Consider the following 27,613-nt stretch of genomic DNA (forward strand, 5'->3'; position numbering starts at 1 on the left):
TTAACGCGGGTCGGAGGAGAAATTGATAAATGGCAAGTATGCTAGAGTGCAAGCGTGCGAAAATGCATTGATGAGGCGTGAGCACGCGTATGAGCACGAGCATAAGCATGACATGCGTTGTGACCAAATGATGTGTACATGTGCTGCGACTGGGTCCTATGTTTTATGCTTGAACTGTAAGTGCCTAACCTGCAGGGCAAGGTGAGTGTTGGATTTGGGCCCGAGGGCCTAAGTCAATTATGATTTGCTTGGTGTGTTGATTTAGTACTCGTGAGGAGGTGCACTTTAGCCTAATTTAGGTTTAGGAAATTACTCGCTGAGATTTATTCTCACTGTTGTTGAAACCCAATTTTTCAAACCCCCCTCAGTCTTGAAGATGGCAAGCGTATTGAAACGTTTTGGGAGGAGCCCCGGCTAGATATAGTGTTTGATCGCCGAGCCATGTACCCGCTTTTGATTTTTGAGTGTGGGCTGTATATGAATATTGTATATGTTTCCCAATGTCAAAACAAGTGTATATTTATCCGTGCTGGTTGTTATGTGGCTATCCTTGGTCAGGTGTATTTTAATGTACGGGTGGTTTTAATTACTTCCGCATGTGCTTTAAATCTCTGTGTTGGGTGTTGGGTCGGCGACGCGTCCTGGGACGTCGCACACGAATCGACCTTTGCGAGGATGTGGCGCGCCGAGGAGTGCGGGGCGTGACATCCCCGTCTGATTTGGTATCAGAGCAAGGTTAGCTCGATCCATTTCGGTCGAAGCCTGGAGTGATAAGGGGCGATGACCTTGGGTAGCCAGTAGGGAGACCTTGCATGCTACGTGTACCTCCTGACTGTTTGTGTAGTGATTGACTGGTTGTAGAACTGACTATAAAGTGCAGGTGCGGCAGGACCCGAGGTAAGTACGCGAATCTCCTTGGTTGAGATGTTGTGTTGTTTGTGTAAGGCCGCATGCTGGTTGCTTGACTGCTGTTGATTCCTTTAGTTGCACCTTCAAAAAAGTCAGGTGATCGATTAGTATGCTATGTTTAAACCCACTGCTAAAAACCTGAACGAGCTATAATCACTCTATATTTGGAACTTTGTCCACATTGGATGCCCTGAGCATGTCTTCATCTGGTTGGGATTTGATGGTGTATTAGTTAGTTTGATTGGATGTTGCCACTTAACTGTAAACCAATTTAACTTGATGAAATTGCTGATTATGCAGATTGTATATTCAGTTTACTTGTTTCGCTTGTGTGATGAGTTTGAGACAATGTAAAAATGTGAAAACTCCTTTTGCACTTTCGAACAGCAATGTGATCTTAAGCTTCAGAACCACATAGAGCAACAAACGTAATCCTCCTTTTGTTTTCCTGGATAAAAATCATTGGCTGTAGTCAACCTGGTAGTGTTATCTCCTAGGTGATCATGCAGTTTTAGTTTCAGGATTTTATTTTTTGCAATTGCTGTTGTGAACTAGAGTTCTGGTCGCTCTCACTACTGCAAGTGAAGTCTATTTGAAATTTGGTGTGATTTTCAACAGTCGGTTTTGCTGTTTATCCCCTTTGTTGTAGTTGCTGCACTAGTAGCAACTTGCTGTCTATGCTTCGTTGTTTACAAGGACATCCAAGTCTTTTACCGGTGAATTCCGTTTTACTTATCTTATAGAAAATATAAACAAGAAGAAAAAGTTGGCTTTATGTGCAAAAGTTATTACTAGCTGTCATTGCAGAACTCTATTTGCCGCTGTAACTTTCATATGGTGCTGTTCTTATGGCATGTGAACCTTATTGAATTTCAAGAATGCTGAAATATGATTGATGACTAGTACTATGCCATTTTCTCTCTTATACTTTTCTGCATTTGAATTGGTACACCATATGATGTGCTTTATTTGATGTTCAACCAGTTAAGGGTAAATGGCATCTCAAAAAGAGACATTTGTGGCAAAGTGGACTGAGCCTTTAACCAATTTGCTTGTAAGCTTAATGGTTGAAAAGGTAAAAAGAGGAAATCGCACCACTACTACCTACAACAAAGTAGGATGGAATAACATAGTTACCGAGTTCAATAAACAAACAACACTCCAGTTTACTGTAGTTCAGTTGAAGAACAGGACAAACAAATTGAGGAGACAGTATGGGAGTTATAAGAAGCTTCTTTCACAATCTGGATTTGGATGGGATCATGTTAACAAAACGGTTATTGTGGAGGATCCAAGTGTATGGGATGATCACATCAAGGTATCAGTTTACTTGGGTCATTTTGTTCTTATTGTGGATGTATGTTTCAATTATGTTGCTGACGTATGTCACTATTTTTTAAATTGCAGGATAACATCGAATGGGCTAAATTCCGAAAGGATGGGTTTCCTCAATATCCCGATCTGTGTATCGTGTTTGGCGATACATATGCTACTGGGGATTACGCAGTAGGAAATGCAGAATACTTGGTGGTGTCGGAGGGGGAAGACGATGGTAGTGGTGGTGACAATGGTGGTGGTGCTTTGGTAGGTGATCCAAACGAACTTAGTGATGGAGTCTTCACACCTGACGTGAGTGCCACGCAAGTTCGTGAGAATCACAAGTTGGATAGGACTCCAAATTCCAAGAGGAGGAGAAAGAGTAGCACATATGATATTGCTGGCACCTGCAAAGCCATTCAAGATATGATCAAGTCCAAGGCGAGTCAATCAACAAGTGGCTCCATCACCTCACATGTCCCCCCACCCGAGAACCCCTACTCCATGGGAGCCGTGGTTGCCATCTTAAATGACATGCTTGACTTAGAGCAAAGTCTTTACAACAAAGCTATGAACCAAGCATGCCTTAGTGCCAACTGGAGAGAGGGTTTCGTCCTATCTTTACCTGAAAGGAGACGCGGTCTTCTTGAATCTCTTTGAATAGATGTTGAGAACTACGATGACTTTTTCATGTTTGCTTTATTTTCACTTAATGACTTGTGTCCTTGAGATACTTTGGTTTGTTTTTATTTATGGAACTATGATGTCTTTGGTTTGTTTTTAATTATGCAACTATGATGACGTGGCTATTGTTAATTATGGAACTATGATGACGTTGTGACTACTGTTGATTCCTGACTTATTTGTTGTGTTTGTGTTCTTCGTGCGAGGGCATAGGTAATATGGAGGGGGTTGAAAGTAGCAGCAATAATGGTCCAATAGCATCAGTTGAACCAACTGAACAGGTCTTCGATGATTTTGAACTTAATATACTGAAAGCATGGATGTGTACTGTTTCGGTGAACATGTCTATGCATACGAGAGAACCTATTAGGGACAGTAAATTGTCAGGGCCTGAATGGATAAGAGAGATTCTTTATGGACATTCAGATAGGATATATGAAACTTTTCGAATGGAGAGGCATGTTTTTCTCAACCTTTGTGATTTAATGAAGGTGAGGGGTTGGTTGGCAGATAGTCGATATATTAGGGTAGACGAACAAGTTGGGATATTTTTATCTATGATTTCTCACAAGAACTCGAATAGAGATTTATGTGAGAGATTCCAACATTCGGGACAAACTATTAGCAAGTACTTTGCTAAAGTGTTGCAAGCAGTTCTGAATTTGGCAAGAGAAATTATCGTACCACCTTCATTTGATGTTGTCCCAGAAGAAATTCTTATCAATCCTAAATATAATCCTTACTTCAAGGTAGGATTTGCATACATTCCTTTACACCGTCATTTACATTTTATTGATAATCTTGTATAATGCTAGTCTTTGCTGAAATGACAGGGCTGCATAGGCGCTATTGATGGCACTCACATTCATGCTTCTGTACCAGTGTCGAAACAGATCCCATTTAGAGGCAGGAAAGGAATTACCACTCAAAATGTGATGTGTGTTTGTTCATTTGATATGAAATTTACATTTGTGTATGCTGGTTGGGAAGGCTCTGCCAACGATTGTCGGGTGCTCTCGGCAGCACTCGAGACACCTCGCTTACAATTTCCTCGACCTCCACCAGGTATTTGCTTGTTTTTCATGGGATAATTTTCTGTATAATTGTATTGCATTTGCGAATCATGATCAATATATGAATACCTTTTGCTAGGCAAATACTACGTGGTAGATTCTGGTTATGCTGCAGCTCCGGGATTTTTGACTCCTTTCAAAGGGGAACGGTATCATATTAATGATTTTAGGGGTAGAGTGAGGCAGGCAACAACAGCAAGAGAATTATTCAACCATAGGCATTCTTCACTAAGGAATGTTATTGAGAGATCATTTGCGGTGTTAAAGAATCGCTTTTTCATTTTGAGACACATGCCTTCATTTTCAATTCAAAAGCAGTCATGTATTGTAATTGCATGTTGTGCTATTCATAATTACATCCGTGATCAAGACAAGATGGATAAGAACTTTTCTCAATATGGTGATTCAGAGTATCCGTTTGGAAATGCACAAGATGAGGTTATTGACGATACATCGACTGAGGAGGATATTGAGATCAACATGCTTAAGAAAAGAATTGCCAATCAATTGGCAATTGATAATAATATGGCGGAGATTCCATGAAAATGTGTTTCCGACTTTTCTAATGTATTTTCTTTATTTTGTATTTGAGGATTTTTTATGTTGGCTCTTGTAATGTGACGTGGTATTTTGGGATCTCCTATATTGGCTCTTGTAGTGTAATGTGCTTGGTTTACTTTTCTCCATAAGCATTTGGGATATTATGAGGAACGATGCATACTCACAAATATTGAGAGCAAATATCGAGAGCGATGATGGTTGAATGTTGAAGACCCTTTCCAGTGCTTGGCCATTTGCATTAATTTGACTGGAATTTGTGTGCGGGCATACGTAACGTTACGAATTTAACGTAAAATTAATTTTTTTTAGGTGTCGAAATAATTAAAAAAATTAACAATTTCAAAACTTCATGGAATGGCTTAGAATACTTGTGGCCACCCATTTCGAGAGAAATTTAATTTTTTTGAGATTTCCCAAAAAAATTAAAAAAATCAAAATTTCAAAACTTCATAGAATGGCTTTGAATACCTGTGGCCACCCACTTTGAGCGAAATTTTAATTTTTTAGCTGCCGAAAAAAAATAAAAAAAAATAAAAAATTTCAAAACTTCTCAGAATGGCTTAAAATACGTGTGGCCACCCACTTTGAGTGAAATTTAATGTTTTTATAGGTGACGAAATAAAAATTAAAAATGCAAAAAATCAAAAATACCATTTGGGCATCTCAAAAATTGTATATTTCACTCAAAGTGAGTGGTTAGAAGTATTCTAAACTATTATGTGAAGTTTTGAAATTTTTGATTTTGTATATTTTTTTTTTGCACCTAAAAAAATTAAAATTTCGCTCAAAGTAGGTGGCCACAGGTATTCTAAGCCATTCTGTGAAGTTTTGAAATTTTTCATTTTTTTATTTTTGATTTTTTTTTGCACCTAAAAAAATTTAAATTTCGCTCAAAGTGGGTTGCCACAGATATTCTATAAGCCATTTTATGAAATTTTGAAATTTCTAATTTTTTTATTTTTTTTGGAAATCTCAAAAAAATTAAATTTCTCTTGAAATGATTGGCCACGGGTATTCTAAGCCATTCTGTGAAGTTTTGAAATTTTAAATTTTTTTAAATTTTTTTTGGGCATCCCAAAAAAATTAAAATTTACTCAAAAAGTGGGTGGCCATAGGTATTCTAAGCCATTTTGTGAAATTTTTTTATTTTTTTTATTTTATATTTTTTTGGGCACCTCAAAAAATATAAATTTTACTCAAAGTAGGTGGCTATATGTATTCTAAGTAATTCTATGAAGTTTTGAAATTTTTGATTTCTTGATTTTTTTTTGAAAAAATTAAACAAATTTCCTATTATCCCGAAATCTGAATTTTTTTTATTTTCTCGACATTTTGATGATTTTTTCTGGAATTTTTCAATTTTTTGGGATTTTTTGAATTTTTTTGAGATTTTTATGAATTTTTCGGAATTTTTAATTATTTTTCTTCTATTTCTAAAAAAATGGATTTTTGTTCCTGGAAATAGAATTTTCTGTTGTTTTTATCAAACGGGTTTTTGTTTTAGGAACTAGAAATTTTGTGCTGTTATCAAACGGGTTTCTGTTCTAGAAATAGAAATTTTTTGTCGTTATCAAACGGGTTTTTTTTCTCAGAAACTCATCCAGGAACCAGAAATAGAAAAATCTATTTCTGGTTCAGGAACTCATTCCGGAACAGAATGGTTATCATTCGCTACCTCAATGTCCCAGTGATCAACTTCTTCACATTCAGCGCCTGCGCTGCGGCCATGGATCTAGGCGTGTGGAGGACCCAGGCGAGTGACGTCCAGCCTGGCGAAGCTCGCTTGCTTCCGGGGCTGCCCGAAGCAATGGCGATCACATGTTCCAATCTTAAAAGGAAGCCCCTCAGGCATCCTCGAGGTGGCAAAGGCGGGCCAACGAAGCCCGGCGACTGGCCTTCCTTGGTCCCAAAGGTCGAGGGCACGATTGGGCTCATGTTCAACACGTGCGCCGACCGGAGCGCTCATTCATCGACTACATGGGGACCGGATGAAGATGCGGTCAGGGTGGGGGCCCGCTCTCCCGCCCGAAGCAAGATGCGGAAGACGTCCGACTCGGCGATCTCGGACGGTGAGATCCGGCGAGCACAGACGCGAGTCGAACTGCAGGGAGGACGAGGTGATCCAGTGGCTGGACCGCAAGCCGCGGCACTCGGTCCTATACGTGGCGTTTGGCAGCGAGATGGGCCCGAACGAGGAGGAGCGGCGCAATTGGCCGGTCTGTTGGAGGAGTCAACCCGGTCCTTCATATGGGTCATCGGGTCCACCAAGTACGGAGGGGACTTCTCGGACGACATGGAGAGCGGGGGTGGGGACGGGGGCCCGATCATAACGGGGTGGGCGCCGCAACTCCCGATCTGAGCCACCCGTCGACGGGTGGGTTCCTGTCACACTTGCGAGTGGAACTCGACGGCAGAGGCAATTGGGCGGGGTCCCGCTTCTGTCGTGGCCGATCCTTGGGGATCAGCATTACAATGCCAAGCTGGTGGTGAGCCATCTCAAGGTAGGGTACAGAGTGGCCGAGGATTTGTCACAGCTGGTGAAGAAGAATGAGATAGTGAAGGGGATTGAGAGGCTAATGTGTGATGAGGAGATGTACAAGAGAGCAGCTTCGATCAAGGCCAAGTTTGGGCATGGTTTCTGTTGACACCTAATTTTGCCTCGCCGCGATTAATTAAGGCTTGAATAGTAAATGAGCCAAGTTAGTGCGAAAGAGAGATAAAAAATATATAATAAAATATATAGGGCCGGTTCAACTTGGCCGATTAGCCCTAGCCCAACCTTTGTCTTTTAATTTTCGCTTGGGCCCAGCCCTTTTTGTTTGTTCCTCTTTCGACTAGGCCCCTCCTTTTCCCTCTCTCTTCAGCTCACTTTCGAACCATCCCCTCCTCTTTATTTTCGGCCCAACCCCCTTTGCACAGCGCAGCTACATTGTCTTTTCTATTTTTAGGCCCAGCCTTCTTCTCTTCTGTTTGTCTCCCTCATGATCGTGAGGGAGACAAACAAAAGGGGGACCACAGGAAGGCACAGGTACGAGGAGAGAATGGAACATCGCGCTGCAGAGGGAACGTCGCGCGCAGCAGCAGCGTCCATCGTCGCGCGACGCCCAGTGTCAGGCACGTATAGTGGTCCCAAACGAGTCCCCGATTCGGGGATAAAGAGGCGAGAAGAAGAAGAGAATAAGGGACACTGAGAGAAAGAAACAGGGAAGGGGGTCTAAGAAGAGAGCGCTTCGGTTCCTCCCTCGGTGAGGATCGCCGGCAAATCTCTTACCCCCTCCCCACGGGCCAACCACCGTCGCCAGACATCCATCATCTCCGGTCGTCGCGTTCCGCCTTGGCCCATCACGAACAGAGGACAGAGAGAGATAAGGGAGAGACCAAGATGAGAAAGGGGGAGTAATCAGAGAAAAAAAAAACTTGAAGAAGAAGCGAGAAGGAAGAGTTCCAAAGGGAGAGGGAGAGTTCCCGGGAGGTTTTTCGGGGAGAGAACGCGACTGAGAGCGTGAGAAAGAGGGGAAGCGAGAGCTGGTTTGAAAGAGAACCGAGACCGGGAGGGAATCGAAAAAAGAGAGATATTGTTGCTCACTCCTCGGCGGTCCGTTTGAGTAGCTGTTGTTCCTGTCGAAGGTTCCACCTGGTGGCTGCCGTTCGTCGTCGAAGGAGTCGCTCGAACCAGGTAAACCTCCAGAAAATCCCCTGTTTCTTCTTTGCCTACTGGTTTTTGGGAATGTTGGACCAACCAAAGAGATTTTGAGCAAACCACGTGAAACCCACACTGATTCATGATGAAAAATTGCCGAGTTAACACTTAATATATTAGGTTTAGGCCTTAAATGGTGGTAAATCCATACGTGGGAGTGATGGTCCGAGCTGCACACTACCTGTTTGATAAAATGCCCAAACGAACGCCGGATCCTTTTCTATAAAACCGACGCTCTACGGCTTCGATTTATGCGTGATTTGCTCTAATGCTGTCACTGACTTCAAGTTTCCTTTGTCTTTCATGTGATTTCGTCGCAACCCACGCTCCGCTTGAGTCGACCATGCATTACCCTCGCCGATGATCCCCGTGGTCAAGAGTCAGCCTTCTTAATCTCCGGTCCTTTTCGTTTTTGATGTGCGTAGGTGTGAGTGTTCTTTTTGCTGAGTGAGCTGCTGTTTGAATGGTTTGGTGTCTGTATAAAACAAAACAAAAAGAGAGAAAGATGTTGTCGGTGTTGGCCATTCGGTGGCCGCGGATGCGATGGTCGGCATTGGAGTGTGCGTGGTGAGTTGGTGGCGGTCATGATGCTTAGCGCTGCCATGTAGACGGCCGGAAATGGTGGCGGTGGCCGGGGGGAGGTAATTACGGTGGAGAGCCGAGAAGGGGAGCTCTCGGTGAGCCCACTATGAAGAAGGCGCCATGAAGATGTTCTGGGCAGAAGATCCCAGGAAGGTCACGCGCAGGAGGGGATGAAGAAGAAAGAAGAAAAATAGAAAAAGAAAAAGAAACAAAAGAGAAAAGAAAAGGAAAAGAAATAAAAAAAAGAAATAAAAAATAGAATAAAATCAAATTTTCAAAACTCGGGCGGGTCGGACAGCCGGGTCGGATCGGGTCGAGAGACCCGGTCCGGTTTTTTTTATTATTAATAATAAATATTCGAAAATTCGAAAATTCAAAAAAATATAAAAATATATTTAAAAAATTAAAAATTCCAAAAAAATTCGAAAATGTTTAAAAACCCAAAAAAATTTAAAAAATCTGGAAATTTTAAAAAATATTAAAAAATTCAGAAAATTCAAAAAAATTAAAAAATTCGGAAAAATTCCAAAAAATCAGAAAATTAGAAAATGTTCAGAAATCAGTTTTGGGCCTAATTTCACTAAATTTTAGGTTAAAAACTCAAAATGAATGAAAAATGAGAAAAACCCTCTAAAAAAAATTCTCAAAAATCGAATAAGCCATTAGGGCTTTACCTTAGGGCTTTTGATTGCATTTTCTTTTTAGAGACGATGCTAGGTCGCTGGTTGTTTATTTTCTTTGTGATTATTTGGTTGCGCACCTTTAATTTATTGGTTGTTATTTTCTTTTTTAGCATGGTTAGGTGGAATCTTAACTTTTTCGATATGTTGCCTGGTACGTCAGTTTGCAAACATTCAAGTTTAGGTACTGAAAGGGCGCTAGTTAGATTGCTAGTGTAATCAAGTCCCCGATCGTTAGAATCTCTGGTTTTCGCACGTATCGAGACGACACTCCCGCGTCTTGATTCGGGTTTCTAGCCGACCCTCGATTATGGCTAGTGGCGACTCCATTCAAATGCGTAAATTAAAAAAAAAAAAAATTCTCGTCGCGCGAGGTATGAGGCTCGGGAGTGCCTCGGTCTTTGGATCAATGAACCATTTGGTTTGTCTTTCAAATGAACCAATCGTTGTTCAAATCCATCGACAAATACCTCCTGGCCTAAACCCGAAATCCGATCGGTTCGAGTAGATCGCGACAATTTCCCAGCGAGCTCGAGTGCACTTGATGCTTTTACAGATTTCATAAACCAGAGACTTTGAATGAGTCTGTTGAAATTGGATCTATGGCTATGTAACCATGAGATTTCACCTTAGTTCTGCTTTGCAAAATTTCCCATCTCTACTGAATTTTCATTGGGGTACTTTACATATGGCCTCTAATGCATGAATATAACGAGCCGTTTCATGAATAAACCAGAGAGGCTGTAGCCTATTGAAATGGATACATGTGTTCAGGTTGCCTAATGAATTCACTGGTTCATGCCGAGTGGTTGCTTCATTACAAATTTGTAAGAGATTGAAGAGCTGACGAAAGAAGACAAATTTGTTTTATCTCAAACGAGTTTGGTGTCAATTCCGTTCCTCTGTCCATGAAAAGAAGCTAGAATAAAGATAAAGAGATTGCTGTTGCTTTAGGTTTCGCATAATCCAATAGGAAATGTGGGGGACATCTTTTGGATCCTTGGCGTCCGTCATGACATTGGATTGAACGACTTTCGTGTGTGTAATGGACAACACATCAACGTCTTTCGTTGTCACATAATTTTGGTGCTTCTAGACATTTCCTTTTGAAAGGGCCGAGCCCCTAAAGTAAGAGTAAACAAATAACACAGTCCGCGTTGGGATTAAGTAGAGTCTACTTGATATCAGCCATACTCAATTATGCAATACTACCGTGGATTAGACTCCGATTTGTTTAGCGGTCAGTTTTGTCCAAAGGAAAAGCATGTCTTTGGTCGCTCTTAAGAGATTTGCCGACCATGAGGCAAGCCATTGACTATGGGGTCAATGGAGATATCATTTGATTTCACATAGAGAGAGCATGATGACCTGCAGATTGTGGGTCGGCCATGATAGCTAAAACATGGAAAAATTGCAACTTCATTTAACTTGAAAAAACGCAAATAGATGTAGTGTAATGATCAATATAAATACATCCCAATGTATTACAAAATGTGTACGTTTTGCCAGACAAAATCACTATAATACTGTAATTTGGCTAAGTACGAAATAAAACGGCGAGAGACTCGAGGGTGGAATTTGCAGTGACAGCAACAAATTGATCTGAGAAAAGAGGCAGTCGGTGTGAGATGTATGGGAAGGCAACCCGAACTGCACCACACGAAACGGGAAGCAATTTCATTTTGTGCTATTTATATATGTCGTGGATGTCTAAATAAGCTTTAAAAAAAGAAAAAAAGAAAAAAAGAAGAAGAAAGTGTCTTGAGTTCATGTTCAAACCGGGGACTTCAAGTGTGTGAGAAAAGCGTGATGATCAACTCACCACCCAGACATCTTTGTTCGACTTCATCAATTTATTTTAATTCTCCTATCTTGTCCTAGAACATCCAGTCGCTTGCACTGCAGGTCTTCGAAGGATCAGAGAGCATGAGTGTTCATTCTTATATTGTGAAAAACGTGCGTAATTTGGACCCATCCCAACCATATGACACTCCCAACAAGAATAGTATGGTGGCCACTATCAAGCTACAACGTCCATTTAAAATAGTATGGTGACCGCTATCAAGCTACAACGCCCATTTAAACCACGCCATATCATTTAATATATCAATCTATTTATACAGTTAAGTGTACTAGCATTGCGAGTCTCGAGATGAAGTCTTCAAAATTATGCTCAAAGACATTGCACTTCACGCTGCATCTTGCACGTTTGACCTGGTATAATTACAGTAGTTCCTTTGAATCAAACTCAAAGATTGAAGCATTGCTCCAGTAATTCGTAATTTAGCGTTAAAATCTATACCGAACCCTCCAATTGGTGACTCTAATACTATGCAGGGGATCGCCCTTGACCCAACCCGTTCACGATGTAGAAACCTTTTTACACCATGAGAGGTTTCATGGAAAGCTCCTGAAACGACTATCGCTAATTTGGCCCCTAGCGTTTCAATGGCACAACGGGTATATATCTCTATCTCAAGGAAAAACGAAAACAGCAAAAGAAACCAAATAGGCAAAATATCATTCACAAGAGCCTCTTTTTCCTCTGCAGCTTTGTGCAATGAGTAGCATCTTTGAATGAAGGACCCAACTTGAGGAGAGCAGTGTCTCGGATCTACTTCGCATTTGAGTCTATTCGCGTATCTTGAATGGCTGAAAGTGTCAGTTTGCGGGATAGATGTGCTAGTGCGTGTATAGTGATGACCAAGAGACGAGAAAAATATGGTTTTTATCGAGTGAGAAATGGCTACAAGTCTAGGCTAGGGACTAGTACTTAGGCCGAAGGATGTAGCTATCAGTTGGTGTATTCTGTTGGTTTCTTCTGTACACTTACGCGACACCTATCACACCTATTTTTATAGGCTGATTTCACCGACATACTCCTGCACAAGTGGTAAAGACAATGGCCCCACATGTCTTTTTTTAACCCATATACTCTTTGACTATTATCCAAGATTTTTCTAGACATGCTCTAGAGAAATCCACACTCTTCCATATTTCTCTCTTAAATGTATCACTTCTTAACACTCCTCCATGATTCATTTATGGGATACTCTAAGCATGCTTTTTTAGCATCTCAAACTTAGCTTGTGGTAGTGTCATGCCCCGGACCCTCGAGCGCATGGACATCCTTTCTTGGTCGTGGGATTGCAACGTCCTAGGACGCGTCGCCGACCCAAACATTTTAACTTTCTATTAAAAGCAAGCAGAAGCAATCATAATTCACCCAATCACAACAACAGGGATAGTCAGGAAAACACACATCAATATATACAACATCATCAGTAATACATTGGGTTAACATGTTACAAGTCTGCTATGCGGACCTTCCCAATTACAACCACAAAAGGTAGGGGGTTAACCTAGCTCCTCTATCTACGAGGGCAACCTCAAAAGGTATTCCCCCTCAAAACAGCCGGTTCCTATGGAACGCAACGCGTACTCATACCTGAGCACCTGAAAAATGGTTAACAATAACGAATGAGATAAATCTCAGTAAGTTAACGACCTAAACCTCAGTTAGAAAGTCAACTCGCCTCGGGCGCTCCTAAACATGCAGCAACCTATCGATGGCAGATCAATAGTAAAGCAACCCCTGCTTTGCCTTAATTATAAACACAAGCAGGTTACCCAAGCCAGCATAAACAAACGTGCCATTAAACAATCGTAGGCATTGTTACCTTGCCTTGGCACACACACACGCCCTGCATATAATAAACCAACATGTGCAATCATAATGCAACAAGCACATAATACAATCAGAACACGCTCAGTAATTCTCATGTACAAGGTATCCACACGAGTCCTGATTATGAAGTAAAATCGGTTTGGCCCGTCCCATACCGTGCCTCACAATTTTATCCCATAATCAGGCACAATGCAACATACTCTTTCACGCGAGTTCCGATTACTACGACCTCACAGAGCTACGGCACAACTCGTGTTACTCGCATTAGGTTGACCCTCACTAACCATCATAACTCCGCAATCGCTCCAATGAGTATATAACAAGATCACATGAGTGCATAAACTAGAGGCATATCATAGTGCATAAGCAGGCACAACATTAATTTAATTATCTAGACACATATAATTATCACTTTCAGGCACAATGCATTCATCCATGCATGTTGCACTCATAATAGTCTAGATTATTAAACGACCACTCAGGGCCACAAACGAACCCCCGCCGGTGTCTTCCGGCATAACTGGGCATCGTCCTGCTCTGTCGGGCACGGCAACATCTGGAACCCCTGCCCAGACGGCATTCCATAAGGAGCATCGGTCCGGCCTCAACCGCGACACATCATCGTCTAGAACTCCCGCCTAGACGGAATCCGAACCCCCGCCGGGCATCGTCTAGAACCCCCGTCTAGACAGACTTTCATGTGACCATGCAAGCACACCAACTACTCAAGCCAATTATTTATCTTTGAATTTAGCTAATGCAACAGGGTATATGATGTGCTATTCTCTTATGCACAATGTCACATATTGCACTCCCTTTTCGCACAATGTCACACATTGCATCCCCAGACCCCCGCTGGGTGACGGGTTCCTCTACGTGATCACACGAGCACAACAAACACACAACTCATTTATATCTCAGCATTTAGCCAAATACAAACGTGGTTCGTGCTCACACAACAAATTACTGCAACTTCCACACATAAAAATGCCGTAATAAATTCACACGTAATCACATACATATAATTAAACCATCAAACTTTGCATACTTCCCAATTTAAACATCCACGCCCTATTTAGCTCGTAAAAATTGACATACAAATCCGACATCTTGGGATTTACTGTTCATATGCCCGCAATTCCATCCTTAAAAATAGCAATATAATTCATTTAATTATACAAGCTAATTTATACGGTAATTTCCAACACAGGCATCACAATTCAAGCCTAAAACAATCACAATTTATTATTAAACTCTGCACAAAAATATTAATAAAATATTAATATTTAAATTTCGAAAATTAATTTATTTAATAATAAAATATTAATAATAAAATAATCCGATAGCTTATCGTCAAATCCTCGATAGCTTATCGCAATATCCTTGATAGCTTATCGCAATATTGGCGATAGCTTATCACTAAAAATTCGATAGCTTATCGAGTCCACTTATCACTTATAGCGATAACTTATCGACTAATCTGTAATTAATTAGCACTAAGCAAAATTAACTTAGTCTAATCAAACCCTAAGCAAGTTTAACGTACTAATCAAGGGATTAGAGCATTAACTCACCCGGAAACGATTCCGACGACACGGGCGCGACGGCAGCGACGAGGGCTACGCATGGCTTGGTCCGGAAATGACACGAGGTGGCGATGACGGCATGGATAGCAGCACCACAGCTTTTGTGGGCTGTTTTGGCTCGCGGTGAGGGCGAATCGGCGAGGAAATGGCTCGGACGGACGGCACACGGTGGTAGCTCGGCAAGGGCGGCTCACGGCGTGGCTTGGGGGCGGAGATGGGGGTGAATGGCGGCCAAAACAACAGCCAAAAGGGGCGGTGATGGTGGCGGAAAATGGTGAGGTCGAGAGGGAGAGAAAAACGTGAGAGAGAGAGAAGAGAAAGAGAGAAAATGAGAGAAATGAGGAAGAGAGAGAAAGTGTCTTGCAAGACACCCCAAAATGGATGGCCAAGATCCATCCTTGCCCAACAAGCCAAGATCCAATGGCTAGGAATCAATCTTGTAAAAAGCTTCTAGAAGGGCAATTTGGTAATTAAGAGAAGATGAGAGGGGCATTTTGGTAATTTTAGCCTTGACACTATTTGGAATGCCCCCACCTCAGGGTCATTCACGTGACGACTCATTCATTATTATCTTTCGTTACACACAAGCGGAAGCATATCTCGAGACAATCACAATCAACACACACAGCGGAAATAAGACAAGAAGCATCATGAGCAAACCTTATGTTTACAACGCATTCGAACATATTAAATACAGGCCAACTAAGGATAGCAAAACTTGACTTAGGTTATCCTATACCCACTATGGCTTCTCGCTCCTCGCTTCTTCAATTCCACCCCGGTCCCGTCCGCCTAACCATCTCACATACCACCCATGGCATGCCCCGGAGCTGGCTCGTCCGCACCGCCAAAGCACCATTGAACCAACATAGGGATCAACCCATTCACCGTTCGCGTAGTGATATCACGCCACGTACGGATGAGGCACCAAGTCCGTTAGGCCCTCATCGAACATCACAAGCATCGTGATTCAGCGGTAGGCACGGTCTTCTCTAACATCTATCACGGTGAGCACTTCGGCTCTCATCTCCACGGGATTGCCAACGCGGGCTGGGGGAGATGCCATCCTACGGACCTGAAAAAGGGAGACAACGGGGGATGAGTTGGAGAGACTCAGCAAGTGAAAACACTAATATCAAGCGATGATATATCGATCGCTGTTAACATAAGTCGGCCCTTACCGCACTCGCATCAATGGCAGATCAATAGCAAAGTTCATAAGAGAACATCACGTATGGCTATATCATGTACACTTTACAAAACCAAAGCATGGTTCTATCTCAAAACAACATCAAATAGGAAACATGATCAAACCAAGGAAATGAACCAACAACGACCAACCAAACGACCGAGAAACGGTCCAAGCAAATCACGTCACAACGCATCTCAACATCCCTTCCCGGTATTAGGGAATTCACTTACATAACAAACCACTAGAACATTAAAGACTAGAAGAAGAAGTGGCTGGTGGCTTGGCTTGAGCACGGAACAAGCTTGATTTCGGGATAAACGGGGCCTCAGGCAAGACTCGGGTGTGATTTTCGGGCTTTCTTCTAGTTTTCTCCTTGCTTGGCCGACCGATACTAGGCACACAAAGGCCAAACCGTGGGCTCTTGGGTGGAAACGAGTAGATACACTGGTCGGTTCGGGACTTCTTGGGCGTGGGCTTCTCGGGCCAAAACGTGAGAAAAACAAGAAATAAAAGGGAGAGGAAGGGGATGGAGAAGTTGGCGTGAGAGAGGGGGGTTTTCTTGCTATTTATAGAACTCTTAGAAACCCTAGAATTAAATCAATAATTGAGGGCCTCTAAGTCAAGACTCATGATGGCATGCATTTAATGCCATTAATAGACTAAGGCCAAGGAAAATGATGAAGGGATAAGTTTATCCTAATCTCATTGGCCCTCTCTCTCTCTCCCTATTTATAGAAGACCTCTCTTGGTCACCACTCTAGGCCATTAATATTAGCCATGATGATGGTGTCTCAAAGTCCAACTAATTAATGCAAGTCATGATGAAGGAGGCCTCAAAGTCTTCGTTCATTTCTTGCATATCATCTTGATGGGAGTCCTCAACGTCCAAGCTAATTAATATGGCTTGGAGAAGAAGATTTGACTTGGTCCAATCTTATCTTCTAGTTCATTCTACAATTTTTCAAACAGTGAAGCCGATCTAAGTTCTTAGAAAATACTGGTTCCACCTACAATTAACACGGGTCAACCGGGGTACACAAAATTGACTAATCGATGCCAAAATCGCAACCCCGCATCATACTTGTTTCCTCTATTTTCCAAGGGTTTTCCATGATAAAACAAGCATAATAATCCCATTAAATCCGAGGCTCAGCGCGGGAATGTCCTCAAATATCACCAAAAGATATCAAGTCGAGATTCCAACGTTCTCATATAGAAATTGAGAAATCTTTGAAATCTGACAAAACCGAACAGCTTTGCACTGTTAACGAAATCGGTCTTGAAAACATAGTAAATGAACTCAGAAGATTCTCAAATTTGAATATGTCATAAACAAGGACTTAGCAAACATTTCTCATGGAGAACACGAAATCTAAATCCCTTTGTAAACACCATTTTAGTAGCTCAAAGACAGACTAAAAACAGTTCACTGGAACAGAATTCTTGTTTCTCAAAGTAAGCTCTGTCCAGAATCCAAATCATCTCGAAAGATTTCCAAATTTATATATGTTATATAAAAAGAAGTTCTCAACAACTTTTGTGAAGGAAACTTTTCCAAAATCGTCCCAGAAAAGCTTGTAGAAAATAAAGAATGGGTGAACATCACCGAAATACCCATTCTGGGCAGTTTTACACGGTCTGGAAATGCGGCTGTCGTACTACTCATATCAAGTCCAAAAATTATGAAATTAAAGTATGTAAAATTTCATGATGTTTGGAACAACTTTTAAGTATTAAATGTTTGGAAATTCGGATCACAAAAAGTCCCCATAAAAATAACAAAACGAAGGGGTACAAACGATCCGAAATAGGGTTTTCCAAAACAAGAGTAAACACTTGGTTCTAATTGGAAAACTACCAAACTTAAACCATAGCCATTTTCCAAGGACTGAAATTGAGGATATTACAATTCTCCCCTCCTAAAAGAATTTCGTCCTCAAAATTTAAAACGTACCTGGGATTTAACTTACCTTTCCTTCCGAAGTGTGACACATCCGTCATTAGTGACACCTTCAGAAAAACATGGTCGCCTACCTGAAACTTAAGCGGTTTCTGGCGCTTGTCAGCTTAACTCTTTTACCGACTTGTGCCGTCCTAAGTCTTTCTCTACTTGTCTGGACAGTATCTATGGTGAGTTGGACTAGCTCTGGACCAGCAACCTTTCTTTCCCCGACCTCGATCCAACATACTGGAGGTGTTGCAAGCTTGACCACGCTTCCGCTGCGCTACTCTGATAAAATCTTCCTCAAACATAGTTTACTTACGTATAACAATCGTGAAGATCACACTTATCATTTCAAGTAACAGTTCTCGTCTTACTTTCAATTCAGTACCTAGTTCGGTTTATTCCTTTTCTTACCCGCCATCCTAGAAGCCTACCAGAAGCCGTGCCTTGTTCAGGTCTTTAACATCGGCGATCCCTCATGCTAGAAGCCGCACCTTGATCAGGCTTCTTGCCCCGGCGACCACTTCCTAGCCAAGAGCCGCTCCTTGATCAGGTTCTGCCCCGTAGATCACTTCCCGCCCTCATTGGATCGGGTTATGTCAAAATTCAACAGCCTTCTTTTGGCTCAACACCGAACTACAACTTACTAGAACGGAACCTACTTGGACTTCTCTTTCGAGGTCGTGGCGTCCTGATGGGACTTTCCTTTTTCCTCAGCAGTCGTAGCCTGGTCCTAAGCACTTATTTTGCTATCAATAGTCTAACAAGACTTTCTACAACACAAGAATAGGTCAGTGATCACAAACAAACAGGAGCACTTAACCTATTCAACCACAATCAATCATTCACATGCATAGGGGTGTTTCCTAGCTAACTACCCCAACTTCAGCACACCTTATCACTGCAGGTCTTTATTCCCGCTTTGATTTCACAATCATTTCCCCAATACGGTGCACAGTTCGGCCATTCTTGCCCTTAGCCATCCTAGAAGCCTGCAAGGAGTCGCTCAATGATCAGGCCCTTCACCCTTGCGGCACTTTTACCCAGAGGCCGCTCAATGATCAGGCCTTTTACCCCGGCGCCACCTCTATCAGAAGTCGCTCAATGATCAGGTCGTATGGCCCCGGCACCACTCCCCGTCCTCGTCAGATCGTCCAATCGTAAGTTGCCACGAACTGCACCTACTGGAGGGAAAACGTGCTCTGATACCAAATTAGACTATAATGCCCCCATCTCGGGGTCATTCACGTGACATCCCGTTCATTATTATCTTTCATTACACACAAGCGGAAGCATATCTCGGAAAATCACAATCAACAAACATAGCGGAAACAAGACAAGCAGTATCATGAGCAAATCTTATGTTTACAACGCATGCGAATATATTAAATACAGGCCAACTAAAGATAGAAAAACTTGACTTGGGTTATCCCATACCCACTATGGCTTCTCGCTCCTCGCTTCTTCATCTCCACCGCGGTCCCGTCCGCCTGGCCATCTCGCATCCCACCTGTAGCATGCCCCGGAGTCGGCCCGCCCGCACCGCCAAAGTACCGTTGAACCCACATAGGGATCAACCCATGCTCCATTCGCGTAGTGATACCATGCCACGTACGGATGAGGCACCAAGTCCGTTACGCCCTCGTCGAACATCACAAGCGTCGTGATTTAGCGGTAGGCGCAGTCTTCTCTGACATCTATCACGGTGAGCACTTCGGCTCTCATCTCCACGGGATTGCCAACGCGGGCTGGGGGAGATGCCATCCTACGGACCTGAAAAAGGAGACAACGGGGGATTAGTCGGGGAGACTCAGCAAATGAAAACACTAATATCAAGCGATGATATATTGATCACCGTTAACATAAGTCGGCCCTTACCGCACTCGCATCAATGGCAGATCAATAGTAAAGTTCATAAGAGAACATCACGGATGGCTATATCATGTACACTTTACCAACCAAAGCTTGGTTCTATCTCAAAACAACATCAAATTGGAAACATGATCAAACCAAGGAAATGAACCAACTACGACCAACCAAACGACCGAGAAACGGTCCAAGCAAACCACGTCACAACGCATCTCAACATCCTTTCCCGGTATTAGGGAATTCACTTACATAACAAACCAGTAGAACATGAAAGACTAGAAGAAGAAGTGGTTGGTGGCTTGGCTTGAGCACGGAACAAGCTTGATTTCGAGATAAACGGGGCCTCGGGCGAGACTCGGGTGTGATTTTCGGGCTTTCTTCTTGCTTTCTCCTTGCTTGGCCGACCGATACTAGGCACACAAAGGCCAAACCGTGGGCTCTTGGGTGGAAACGAGTAGATACACGGGCCGGTTCGGGACTTCTTGGGCGTGAGCTTCTCGGGCCAAAACGTGAGAAAAACAAGAAATAAAAGGGAGAGGAAGGTGATGGAGAAGTTGGCGTGAGAGAGGGGGGTTTTCTTGCTATTTATTGAACTCTTAGAAAACCCTAGAATTAAATCAATAATGGAGGGCCTCTAAGTCAAGACTCGTGATGGCATGCATTTAATGCCATTAATGGACTAAGGCCAAGGAAAATGATGAAGGGCTAAGTTTATCCTAATCTCATTGGCCCTCTCTCTCTCTCCCTATTTATAGAAGACCTTTCTTGGTCACCACTCTAGGCCATTAATATTAGTCATGATGATGGTGCCTCAAAGTCCAACTAATTAATGCAAGTCATGATGAAGGGGGTCTCAAAGTCTTCGTTCATTTCTTGCATATCATCTTGATGGGAGGTCTCAAAGTCCAAGCTAATTAATATGGCTTGGAGAAGAAGATTTGACTTGGTCCAACCTTATCTTCTAGTTCATTCTACAATTTTCCAAATAGTGAAGCCGATCTAAGTTCTTAGAAAATATTGGTTCTACCTACAATTAACTCGGGTCAACCTGGGTACACAAAATTGACTAATGGATGCCAAAATCACAACCCTGCATCATACTTGTTTCCTCTATTTTCCGAGGGTTTTCCGTGATAAAACAAGCATAATAATCCCATTCAATCCTAGGCTCGGCGCGGGAATGTCCTCAAATATCACCAAAAGATATCAAGTCGAGATCCCAACGTTCTCATATAGAAATTGAGAAATCTTGGAAATCTGACAAAACCGGACAGCTTTGCACTGTTAACGAAATCGGTCTTGAAAACATAGTAAATGAACTCAGAAAATTCTCAAATTTGAATATGTCATAAACAAGGCCTTAAAAAACATTTCTCATGAGAATACGAAATCTAAATCTCTCTGTAAATACCATTTTTAGTAGCTCAAAGACAGACTAAAAACAGTTCACTGGAACAGAATTCTTGTTTCTCAAAGTAAGCTCTGTCCAGAATCCAAATCATCTCGAAAAATTCCCAAATTTATATACGATATAGAAAAAGAAGTTATCCACAAATTTTATGAAGGAAAATTTTCTAAAATCGTCCCAGAAAAGCTTGTAGAAAATAAAGAATGGGTGAACATCACCGAAATACCCATTCTGGGCAGTTTTACACGGTCCGGAAATGCGGCTGTCGTACTACTCATATCAAGTCCAAAAATTCTGAAATTAAAGTATGTAAAATTTCATGATGTTTGGAACAACTTTCAAGTGTTAAATGTTTGGAAATTCAGATCACAAAAGCCCCCATAAAAATAACAAAACGAAGGGGTACCAAGGATCCGAAATAGGGTTTTCCAAAACAAGAGTAAAAACTTGGTTCCAATTGGAAAACTACCAAACTCAAACCATAGCCATTTTCCAAGGACTGAAATTGAGGATATTACAATTCTTCCCTCCTAGAAGAATTTCATCCCCAAAATTTAAAACGTACCTGGGATTTAACTTACCTTTCCTTCCGAAGTGTGACACACCCCTCATTAGTGACACCTTCATAAAAACATGGTCGCCTACCTGTAACTTAAGCGGTTTCTGGCGCTTGTCAGCCTAACTCTTTTATCGACTTGTGCCGTCCTAAGTCTTTCTCTACTTATCTGGACAGTATCTATGGTGATTTGGACTTGCTCTGGACCAGCAACCTTTTTTCCCCGACCTCGATCCAACATACTGGAGGTGTTTCAAGCTTGACCACGCTTCCCCTGCGCTACTCTGATAAAATCTTCCTCAAACATAGTTTACTTACGTGTAAGAATTGTGAAGATCACACTTATCATTTCAAGTAACAGTTCCCGTCTTACTTTCAATTCAGTACCTAGTTCGGTTTATTCCTTTTCTTACCCGCCATCCTAGAAGCCTACCAGAAGCCGCGCCATGTTCAGGTCTTTAACATCGGCGATCACTCTTGCTAGAAGCCGCACCCTGATCAGGCTTCTTGCCCCGGCGTCCACTTCCTAGCCAACAGCCGCTCCTTGATCAGGTTCTGGCCCGGCGATCACTCCCCGTCCTCATTGGATCGGGTTATGTCAAAATTCAACAGCCTTCTTTTGGCTCAACACCGAACTACAACTTACTAGAAGGGATCCTACTTGGACTTCTCTTTCGAGGTCGTGGCATCCTGATGGGACTTTCCTTTTTCCTCAGCGGTCGCAGCTTGGTCCTGAGCACTTATTTTGCTATCAATAGTCTAACAAGACTTTCTACAACACAAGAATAGGTCAGTGATCACAAACAAACAGGAGCACTTAACCTATTCAACCACAATCAATCATTCACATGCATAGGGGTGTTCCTAGCTAACTATCCCAACTTCAGCGCACCTTATCACTACAGGTCTTTATTCCCGCTTTGATTTCACAATCATTTCCCCAATACGGTGCACAGTTCGGCCATTCTTGCCCTTAGCCATCCTAGAAGCCTGCAAGGAGCCGCTCAATGATCAGGCCCTTCACCCTGGCGGCACTTTTACCCAGAGGCCGCTCAATGATCAGGCATCTTACCCCGGCGCCACCTCTATCAGAAGTCGCTCAATGATTAGGTCGTATGGCCCCGGCGCCAGTCCCCGCCCTCGTCGGATCGTCCAATCGTAAGTTGACACAAACTGCACCTACTGGAGGGAAAACGTGCTCTGATTCCAATATAGACTGTAATGCCTCCATCTCGGGGTCATTCACATGACGTCCCGTTCATTATTATCTTTCGTTACACACAAGCGGAAGCATATGTCGAGAAATCACAGTCAATACACACAGCGAAAATAAGACAAGCAGCATCATGAGCAAACCTTGTGTTTACAACGCATGCGAATATATTAAATACAGGCCAACTAAAGATAGCAAAACTTGACTTCGGTTATCATATAACCACTATGGCTTCTCACTCCTCGCTTCTTCATCTCCACCGCGGTCCCGTCCCGCCTGGCCATCTCACATCCCACCCGTAGCATGCCCCGGAGTCGGCCCGCCCGCACCGCCAAAGCACCGTTGAACCTACATAGGGATCAACCCATTCTCCGTTCACGTAGTGATACCACGCCACGTACGGATGAGGCACCAAGTCCGTTAGGCCCTCGTTGAACATCACAAGCGTCGTGATTCAGCGGTAGGCGCGGTCTTCTCTGACATCTATCACGGTGAGCACTTCGGCTCTCATCTCCACGGGATTGCCAACGCGGGCTAGGGGAGATGCCATCCTACGGACCTGAAAAAGGGAGACAACGGGGGATCAGTCGGGGAGACTCAGCAAATGAAAACACTAATATTAAGCGATGATATATTGATCGCCGTTAACATAAGTCGGGCCTTGCCGCACTCGCATCAATGGCAGATCAATAGTAAAGTTCATAAGAGAACATCACGGATGGCTATATCATGTACCCTTTACCAACCAAAGCTTGGTTCTATCTCAAAACAACATCAAATTGGAAACATGATCAAACCAAGGAAATGAACCAACTACGACCAGCCAAACAACCGAGAAACGGTCCAAGCAAACCACGTCACAACGCATCTCGACATCCCTTCCCGGTATTAGGGAATTCATTTACATAACAAACCACTAGAACACGAAAGACGAGAAGAAGAAGTGGCTGGTGGCTTGGCTTGAGCACGGAACAAGCTTGATTTCGGGATAAACGGGGCCTCGGGCGAGACTCGGGTGTGATTTTCGGGCTTTCTTCTTGCTTTCTCCTTGCTTGGCCGACCGATACTAGGCACACAAAGGCCAAACCGTGGGCTCTTGGGTGGAAACGAGTAGATACACGGGCCGGTTCAGGACTTCTTGGGCGTGGGCTTCTCAGGCCAAAACGTGAGAAAAACAAGAAATAAAAGGGAGAGGAAGGTGATGGAGAAGTTGGCGTGAGAGATGGGGGGTTTTCTTGCTATTTATAGAACTCTTAGAAAACCCTATAATTAAATCAATAATGGAGGGCCTGTAAGTCAAAACTCGTGATGGCATGCATTTAATGCCATTAATGGACTAAGGCCAAGGAAAATGATGAAGGGCTAAGTTTATCCTAATCTCATTGGCCCTCTCTCTCTCTCTCTCTATTTATAGAAGACCTTTCTTGGTCACCACTCTAGGCCATTAATATTAGTCATGATGATGGTGCCTCAAAGTCCAACAAATTAATGCAAGTCATGATGAAGGGGGCCTCAAAGTCTTCGTTCATTTCTTGCATATCATCTTGATGGGAGGCCTCAAAGTCCAAGCTAATTAATATGGCTTGGAGAAGAAGATTTGACTTGGTCCAACCTTATCTTCTAGTTCATTCTACAATTTTCCAAACAGTGAAGCCGATCTAAGTTCTTAGAATATACTGGTTCCACCTACAATTAACTCGGGTCAACCGGGGTACACAAAATTGACTAATCGTTGCCAAAATCGCAACCCCGCATCATACTTGTTTCCTCTATTTTCCGAGGGTTTTCTGTGATAAAACAAGCATAATAATCTCATTCAATCCGAAGCTTGGCGCGGGAATGTCATCAAATATCACCAAAAGATATCAAGTCGAGATTCCAACGTTCTCATATAGAAATTGAGAAATCTTGGAAATCTGACAAAACCGGACAACATTGCACTGTTAACGAAATCGGTCTTGAAAACATAGTAAATGAACTCATAAAATTCTCAAATTTGAATATGTCATAAACAAGGCCTTAACAAACATTTCTCATGAGAACACGAAATCTAAATCTCTCTGTAAACACCATTTTTAGTAGCTCAAAGACAGACAAAAAACAGTTCACTGGAACAGAATTCTTGTTTCTCACAGTAAGTGCTGTCCAGAATCCAAATTATTTTCAAAAATTCCCAAATTTATATACGTTATATAAAACGAAGTTCTCAACAACTTTTGTAAAGGAAACTTTTCCAAAATCGTACCAGAAAAGCTTGTAGAAAAAAAAGAATGGGTGAACATCACCGAAATACCCATTCTGGGCAGTTTTACACGGTCTGGAAATGCGGCTGTCGTACTACTCATATCAAGTCCAAAAATTATGAAATTAAAGTATGTAAAATTTTATGATGTTTGGAACAACTTCCAAGTATTAAGTGCTTGGAAATTCAGATCACAAAAGTCCCCATAAAAATAACAAACAAAGGGGTACAAAGGATCCGAAATAGGGTTTTCCAAAACAAGAGTAAAAACTTGGTTCCACTTGGAAAACTATCAAACTTAAACCATAGTCATTTTCCAAGGACTGAAATTGAGGATATTACAATTCTCCCCTCCTAAAAGAATTTCGTCCTCAAAAAATAAAAACGTACCTGGGATTTAACTTACCTTTCCTTCCGAAGTGTGATACACCCCTCATTAGTGACACCTTTAGAAAAACATGGTCGCCTACCTGAAACTTAAGCGGTTTCTGGCGCTTGTCAGCCTAACTCTTTTACCGACTTGTGCCATCCTAAGTCTTTCTCGACTTATCTGGACAGTATCTATGGTGAGTTGGACTAGCTCTGGAATAGCAACCTTTCTTTTCCCGACCTCGATGCAACATACTGGAGGTTTTGCAAGCTTGACCACGCTTCCGCTGCTCTACACTGATAAAATCTTTCTCAAACATAGTTTACTTACGTATAACAATCGTGAAGATCACACTTATCATTTCAAGTAACAGTTCTCGTCTTACTTTTAATTCAATACAGAGTTCGGTTTATTTCTTTTCTTACCCGCCATCCTAGAAGACTACCAGAAGCCGCGCCTTGTTCAGGTCTTTAACATCGGCGATCACTCTTGCTAGAAGCCGCACCTTGATTAGGCTTCTTGCCCCGGCGTCCATTTCCTAGCCAAGAGCCGCTTCTTGATCGGGTTCTGCCCCGGCGATCACTCCCCGCCCTCATTGGATCGGGTTATGTCAAAATTCAACAGCCTTCTTTTGGCTCAACACCGAACTACAACTTACTAGAAGAGAACCTACTTTGACTTCTCTTTCGAGGTAATGGCGTCCTGATGGGACTTTCCTTTTTCTTCAGCGGTCGCAGCTTGGTCCTGAGCACTTATTTGCTATCAATAGTCTAACAAGACTTTCTACAACACAAGAATAGGTCAGTGCTTACCAACAAACAGGTGCACTTAACCTATTCAACCACAATCAATCATTCACATGCATAGGGGTGTTTCCTAGCTAACTATCTCAAATTCAGCGCACCTTATAACTACAGGTCTTTATTCCCGCTTTGATTTCACAATCATTTCCCTAATTCGGTGCACAGTTGAGTCATTCTTGCCCTTAGCCATCCTAGAAGCCTGCCAGGAGCCGCTCAATGATCAGGCCCTTCACCCTGGCGGCACTTTTGCCCAGAGGCCGCTCAATGATCAGGCCTCTTACCCCGGCGCCACCTCTGTCAGAAGTTGCTCAATGATCAGGTCGTATGGCCCCGGCACCACTCCCCGCCCTCGTTGGATCGTCCAATCGTAACTTGCCACGAACTGCACCTACTGGAGGGAAAACCTGCTCTGATACCAAATTAGACTGTAATGCCCCCCTCTTGGGGTCATTCACGTTACGTCCCGTTCATTATTATCTTTCGTTACACACAAGCGGAAGCATATCTCGGGAAATCACAATCAATACACACAGCAGAAATAAGACAAGCAGCGTCATGAGCAAACCTTATGTTTACATCTCATGCGAATATATTAAATACAAGCCAACTAAATATAGCAAAACTTGGCTTGGGTTATCCTATACCCACTATGGCTTCTCGCTTCTTGCTTCTTCATCTCCACCGCGGTCCCGTCCGCCTGGCCATCTCACATCCCACGGGTAGCATGCCCCGGAGTCGGCCCGCCCGCACCGCCAAAGCACCGTTGAGCCCACATAGGGATCAACCCATTCTCCGTTCGCGTAGTGATACCACGCCACGTACGGATGAGGCACCAAGTCCGTTAGGTCCTCGTCGAACATCACAAGCATCGTGATTTAGCGGTAGGCGCGGTCTTCTCTGACATCTATCATGGCGAGCACTTCGACTCTCATCTCCACGGGATTGCCAACGCGGGCTGGGGGAGATGCCGTCCTACGGATCTGAAAAAGGGAGACAACGGGGGATGAGTCGGGGAGACTCAGCAAGTGAAAACACTAATATCAAGCGATGATATATCGATCGCCGTTAACATAAGTCGGCCCTTACCGCGCCCGCATCAATTGCAAATCAATAGTAAAGTTCATAAGAGAACATCACGCATTGCTACATCATGTACACTTTACCAACCAAGGCTTGGTTCTATCTCAAAACAACATCAAATAGGAAACATGATCAAACCAAAGAAATGAACCAAC

General features: G+C 42.8%; 3 protein-coding genes across 3 annotated transcripts; all 3 read left to right on the plus strand.

Annotated features, from left to right (window-relative positions):
* The first annotated feature begins 1,903 nt into the window (after positions 1-1,903).
* On the plus strand, positions 1,904-3,133 carry LOC115665467 (uncharacterized). Its single transcript, XM_030587345.2, has 2 exons — positions 1,904-2,227; positions 2,317-3,133. The coding sequence occupies exons 1-2, from the start codon at positions 1,904-1,906 to the stop codon at positions 2,884-2,886; spliced, it is 894 nt and encodes a 297-aa protein (XP_030443205.1). The 3' UTR covers positions 2,887-3,133.
* Positions 3,129-4,746, plus strand: LOC115665465 (uncharacterized). The gene is made up of 4 exons (XM_030587344.2): positions 3,129-3,659; positions 3,744-3,975; positions 4,063-4,493; positions 4,642-4,746. Exons 1-4 carry the CDS (start codon positions 3,129-3,131, stop codon positions 4,744-4,746), a joined length of 1,299 nt encoding a protein of 432 aa, XP_030443204.2.
* Positions 4,747-6,201: 1,455 nt separating this feature from the next.
* On the plus strand, positions 6,202-6,903 carry LOC115665464 (uncharacterized). The gene has a single exon (XM_056310356.1). It carries the CDS (start codon positions 6,202-6,204, stop codon positions 6,901-6,903), a length of 702 nt encoding a protein of 233 aa, XP_056166331.1.
* Positions 6,904-27,613: the final 20,710 nt, after the last annotated feature.

Source organism: Syzygium oleosum, unplaced genomic scaffold (assembly GCF_021117445.2).
Source record: "Syzygium oleosum isolate NSW1041296 unplaced genomic scaffold, Sole_v2.1 Sole_v2.04, whole genome shotgun sequence".
Classification (NCBI taxonomy): Eukaryota; Viridiplantae; Streptophyta; class Magnoliopsida; order Myrtales; family Myrtaceae; genus Syzygium; species Syzygium oleosum.

Bases quoted from the DNA above. Each gene is read 5' to 3' on its own strand.
- LOC115665467 (XM_030587345.2), top strand. From the start codon at position 1,904: ATGGCATCTCAAAAAGAGACATTTGTGGCAAAGTGGACTGAGCCTTTA. The intron at 2,228-2,316 runs GTATCAGTTTAC...TTTAAATTGCAG, and splicing joins TATGGGATGATCACATCAAG to GATAACATCGAATGGGCTAA.
- LOC115665464 (XM_056310356.1), top strand. From the start codon at position 6,202: ATGGTTATCATTCGCTACCTCAATGTCCCAGTGATCAACTTCTTCACA.
- LOC115665465 (XM_030587344.2), top strand. From the start codon at position 3,129: ATGGAGGGGGTTGAAAGTAGCAGCAATAATGGTCCAATAGCATCAGTT. The intron at 3,660-3,743 runs GTAGGATTTGCA...CTGAAATGACAG, and splicing joins AATATAATCCTTACTTCAAG to GGCTGCATAGGCGCTATTGA. The intron at 3,976-4,062 runs GTATTTGCTTGT...ACCTTTTGCTAG, and splicing joins ATTTCCTCGACCTCCACCAG to GCAAATACTACGTGGTAGAT.